This window comes from Aegilops tauschii, chromosome 4, assembly GCF_002575655.3.
Source record: "Aegilops tauschii subsp. strangulata cultivar AL8/78 chromosome 4, Aet v6.0, whole genome shotgun sequence".
In the NCBI taxonomy this organism is placed as follows: Eukaryota; Viridiplantae; Streptophyta; class Magnoliopsida; order Poales; family Poaceae; genus Aegilops; species Aegilops tauschii.
In genome coordinates, this window is record NC_053038.3 from 351806767 (window position 1) to 351812571 (window position 5805).

At 48.8% G+C, this 5805-nt stretch overlaps 1 protein-coding gene across 1 annotated transcript; it reads left to right on the top strand.

The window, feature by feature from the left end:
- The first annotated feature begins 243 nt into the window (after window positions 1–243).
- Window positions 244–642, top strand: LOC141021876 (putative B3 domain-containing protein Os03g0621600). Its single transcript, XM_073497728.1, has one exon. It carries the CDS (start codon window positions 244–246, stop codon window positions 640–642), a length of 399 nt encoding a protein of 132 aa, XP_073353829.1.
- Window positions 643–5805: the final 5163 nt, after the last annotated feature.

The window sequence follows — 5805 nt, forward strand, 5'->3', positions numbered from 1 at the left end:
AGGAGAAGAGTGACAGTCATGCTGTTTTAACTACATGCTCTTCAATTAGCCATGAACTCTGTGCTGTGCTTGACTCCATGAATTGTGTGCAGATCGAGGAGAGCAATGAGATGGACACGGAGGTGCTCCTGGTCCTTGACAACAAGGGCAAGCAGCCCCTTCACCCAATGCCCGACGAGGTTGTGCTGCCGCCCACCCGCTGAGGAAGTCCCGAAGACGCCTGAGGGTGGCGACGACGAGGGCATGGAGGAGCCCCCCAGCAACAAGCGCCGCAACTACGGCCACTACCATCAGGAGGATGGCCCAACTCACTTCTGCAAGGTCATCCTTGCACCAAAGCTTGAGTGCATCCCCATGCCCCTGGACTTCACCAAGCACTTCGTCGTGGTGCCGACGGAGTTCAAGCTCAGGAACAACACCGGCTGCTCCTGGAAGGTGACAGTCAAGCTGATGAACGGCAGGGTGACCCTGGATCAGGGTTGGGCCACCTACGCAGCCGTTCATCAGATCAAGATCGGCTACATGGTGACGTTCAAGCTCCTCACTCCCGACACCCTCAAGGTCATCATCTTTGACGATGATGGCATTGAGGTCGTCAACAAGTGTGGGAAGCACGACGAAGCCTTCGCCGCCAAGGAGTAGGGCCGGGCCACCTCTTTCCAGTGTACTATCGAGTCTGCTTTGAACATGTTTATGGTTTAGGCGTTGAACTGTTATGGAGTGTGGTACTGCTTATATCCGAATTATGCTAGTTGATGCTCTGTTTATACTCATGCTTATGATGTGTGCTACCGAAGTGTGGTGGTAACCTCACCAACTAGCCAAAGAGGTTACCACACACCAGGCGTTGCATACAACCAAACACCATGCCTTGGGTTTGTCCATTAACATGCAGGCAACCAAACACCAGGCAGTGTGGTTCTGCCCATGCAGGCAAGAGGCCATGCAGGCAACCAAACAACATGCAGATGGTGCATTTGAGGCTGCATATGCATAGCCAGGTTGGATGGAGAAGTGTATGCAATGCGGGCACTGTAGCGCACGGCAACCAAACACGCCCCTGATGGTGTAACAAAAAGCTTCTTTCTCTTTTGTTTTTTGAACTTGAAAAAATAAGTTTGTTTCTCAGGAAGCTGAGCTTGGCGGGAGAAACGCTAGGGGTTGGAGAATAAGATCGAGCAAGCAGCACTACGCGAGATGACTAGTAACAGACATAACACAAGCTTTGCTTTTTTTATATAAGTAGCAAATGCGCAGCTCTCTGGGGGTAAACGGGAAGAGTGGGAGCAAGGTTCTGAATTGCTGGCTCGTGCTATTTCTGCAATCTCTTGGGTTTGCACCACAAACATCAGTCTTCGAGTCACTTTCAGCTTTTCTTGTCTCAAGATTGAGACAACACACAGTGATGACAGTACTAGTACTAGTCATCTTTCAGATCGCACCTTATGCAGAGGTTTTCTTGTCTCAAGGAGCAAATGACGCTACCTTTGTAAATCTGCCAAACAGATGAACATCAGTGTCGGATTCAAGGTTCCGCAGACTCTTGAGAGATTCGAACACTAGGGTGCGTGCGAAGAACTCTCCCCTCTCAGTCTGCCTGCTCGATGATTCCACGGCTCAGCTCGACGAACCCAAGGGACAAGAGACACAACGGTTTATCCTGGTTCGAGCCACCTTGCGGTGTGATACCTTACTCCAGCTTTGTGGTGGATTGCCTCGAGGGGCTGAGGATGAACTAGTACATTGGTGGAACAGCCTTAGGAGGTGAGGTGTTCTTGAGTTCGATGAGCTGGTGGATGAGAGGATGATCTGAGTGATCCCTTTCCATGGTGGTGGCTAAGTCCTATTTATAGTGGTCTTGGTCCTCTTTCCAAATGGTAGCCGGGAAGGGATCCCACAACGGCCAAATTTGAAGGGGGACAACTAGTACAAGCTATCATGACAAAAGTAGTCTTCGCCTACAAAAGGCTCTGATGGTGACGCTGCGGTGGGCTCCGCGATGACCTTCGTTCTACCGTCCTGGCGGTCTTGGTCTTGCTGCACCGATATAGAAACCTTTGCTTGATTCCTCGGGACTCCACGCCTGCGCTTGCCTCCTTGACACAAAAGGGGAAACTGGTACACTACGTCTGCTGGCGCCCGCCTGGCCTTGGTCGTCATGGATCACGTCATGTGAACCTCGCGAGGTGCACCTTACCTTTATACCTCCGCTCCTCGGGAGCCAGCCTGGCGAGGCCGCCCCCAGGGAGGTCTTGGTGTCGTCCGCCTCGCGAGGCTTGGCCCCTCGCGAGGGTCTTGAGTTGTTGTTGCTGAAGCTGGGCCTTACCAGGCCGTCGATGGAGCCACACCGTGGGCCGCAGGCAGGCAAGTCTGGGTACCCCCTTTCCCAGGACGTCGATAGTAGCCCCCGGGCCCAAGGCGCGCTCGAACTTGGCTTCGAGGCGAAGCCAAAGGGCAAGGGAGGAGCGTCGCAGGCCCCAACCGCGTGCGGCCTCTGTCGACGCATGGCGATTGATGGGACGTGGCGCCTCCGCTTCCCCACGCTGCCTCGGCAACCGTCCTTGCCTAATAAAAAGGCTGGCGCCCGCTGCAGAGCTTTCATTGTCTTCCCTTCGTCTTGCTCCAGATCCCCTTTCTCCTTCTCGCCCAGAGAGCCTCCAGATCCACCGGAACTCTTCCCCAAGCCCGCCACCGATGGCCATTGACAAGGCGAAGACCGCGCGCTCGCCCTCCTGGTTCGAGCTTGCCCTGAGCGCGTCTACAGTCACGGAGAAGAACCTCGCTGCTGCGCTCCTAGTGACGGCAGGCAGTGATGCGGCTTGAAGCTACGTCGGTATTTCCCCAAAGAGGAAGGGATGATGCAGCACATCAGCGGTAGGTATTTCCCTTAGATGTGAAACCAAGGTTATCGAACAAGTAGGAGAACCAAGCAACACAACGTAAACAACACCTGCACGCAGATAACAAATCCTCACAACCCGACATGTTAAAGGGGTTGTCAATCCCTTCCGGGTACGACGCCTAAAGATAGGCAAACGAACGTGAGATAAATTGTAGTAGATTGATAGATCGAACGCCAAATAAAATAAATAAGAATAAATTGCCGCAAGGTATTTTTGTGTTTTTAGTTTAATAGATCTGAAAATAAAAGCAAAGGAAAATAGATCGCAAAGGCAAATAATATGAGAAAGAGACCCTGGGGCCGTATGTTTCACTAGTGGCTTCTCTCGAGAAAAATAGCAAACGGTGGGTAAACAAATTATTGTTGGGCAATTGATAGAACTTCAAATACGCATGATGATATCCAGGCAATGTTCATTACATAGGCATCACGTCCAAGATTAGTAGACCGACTCCTGCCTGCATCTACTACTATTACTCCACACATCGACCGCTATCCAGCATGCATCTAGTGTATTAAGTTCATGGAGAAACGGAGTAATGCAATAAAAACGATGACATGATGTAGACAAGATCTATCTATGTAGACATAGACCCCGTCATTTTATCCTTAGTAGCAACGATACATACGTGTCGGTTCCCCTTCTGTCACTGGGATCAAGCACCGTAAGATCGAACCCACTACAAAGCACCTCTTCCCATTGCAAGATAAATAGATCAAGTTGGCCAAACAAAACCCAAATATCGGAGAAGAAATACGAGGCTATAAGAGATCATGCATAAAAGAGATCAAAGAAACTCAAATACTTTCATGGATATAAAAAAGATAGATCTAATCATAAACTCAAAGTTCATCGATCCCAACAAACACACCGCAAAAGAGTTACATCATATGGATCTCCAAGAGACCATTGATACGTCTCCAACGTATCTATAATTTATGAAGTATTCATGCTGTCATTTTATCATTCTTAGATGTTTTATAATCATTTATATCATTTTTTGGGACTAACCTATTGACATAGTGCCAAGTGCGAGTTGCTGTTTTTTGCATGTTTTTTACATCGTAGAAAATCAATATCAAACGGAGTCCAAACACCGCGAAACTTTTTGTGGATTTTTATGAGCCCGAAGACTCCCGATGGGCCAGAGCAGCACCTGGCGGGTGCCCCGAGGGGGGCACAACCCACCAGGGCACGCCAGGCCCCCCTGGCGCGCCCAGGTGGGTTGTGCCCACCTTGGTGGCCTCTCGCACCCCCTCTTTGCACTATAAATTCCCAAATATTCCGAAACCCTTCGGGGTTAACCTAGATCAGAAGTTCCGCCGCCGCAGGGCTCCGTAGCCACCGAAAACCAATCTAGACCATTCCGGCACCCTGCCGGAGGGGGGAATCATCTCTGGTGGCCATCTTCATCATCCCGGCGGCCACCACGATGAGGAGAGAGTAGTCCACCCTCGGGGCTGAGGGTTTGTACCAGTAGCTATGTGTTTAATCTCTCTCTCGTGATCTATATCATGGGCTTTGTTAATATAGTCGGATCATATGATGTTTCTCCCCTCTATACTCTTGTTGTGATGGATTGAATCTTTACCCTATGAAGTTTTGTTATATCGGATTGAATATTCAGAGATGAGAACACATGATATATGTCTTGCGGTATGAATACTTGAGGTGACAATTGGGGTATCTTATTGATTCACTTGATATATGTTATGGCATTCAACTCGTGGATTCCCGCGGTGATATTGGGGTAATCTATGCATGGGGTTGATGCACGTTTTTCTCCGGTAGAAACTTCGGGGTCTCTTTATAGTTCTTTGTGTGGATTGAGTATTATGAATATGAATTTCCTGTGGTGTTATTCTAGTACGAACTCTAGGATAGATCGAACGGAAACAATAGCTTTGTGTTATTTTAGTACGAACTCTTGAATAGATCGATTGGAAAGAATAGCTTTGAGGTGGCTTCATACCCTACAAACAATTCCTATCTTTTGTTCTCCACTAATAGGAACTCGGGAGTGATTCTTTTTTGTACTTTCAGGGATAATCATATGATCCAACTATGCAAGCACTGTTGAGAGATTGCACTAGTGAAAGTACGGACCCTAGGCCTTGTTTTTAAGCATTGAAATACCGTTTTTGTGCCCGTTTACAATTTGCTACCTTGCTGTTTTTATTTATTCAGATTATAAAAATACATTTCTACCATCAATATTACACTTTTATCACCATCTCTTCGCCGAACTAGTGCACCTATACTATTTGCCATTGTATGGGGTGTGTTGGGGACACAAGAGATTTCTTGTATTTGGTTGCAAGGTCGTTTGAGAGAGACCATCTTCATCCTACACCTCTCATGGATTGATAAACCTTAGGTCATCCACTTGAGGGAAAATTGCTACTGTCCCACAAAACTCTGCGCTTGGAGGCCCAACACGTGTCTTCAAGAATAAAGTTGCGTAGGAGACATCAACCATTGTATTGAGAATTCAGAGAGAGAGAGAGAGGAAGCCATCTAGCTACTGACTACGGACCCAAAGGTCTACAAAGAACTACTCACGCATCATCGGAGAGGCACCAATGGAGGTGGTGAACCCCATCCGAGATGGTGTCTAGATTGGATCTGGTGGTTCTCTACGGCGGCTGGATGAATATTTTGTCGACTCCCCTAGGGTTTTGGGAATATTGGGGTATTTATAGAGCAAAGAGGCGGTCCGGGGGGCACATGAGGTGGTCACAACACACCAGGGCGCGCCTGGGCCTCCTGGTGCGCCCTGGTGGGTTGTGCTCTCCTCGGAGCACCCCCCAGGCGCAGCCAGGGCCCATTACGTGTCTTCTAGTCCATATAAAATCTCCGTAAAGTTTCTTGGCATTTGGACTCTGTTTGGTATTGATTTTCT

Bases quoted from the DNA above. Each gene is read 5' to 3' on its own strand.
- LOC141021876 (XM_073497728.1), top strand. From the start codon at position 244: ATGGAGGAGCCCCCCAGCAACAAGCGCCGCAACTACGGCCACTACCAT.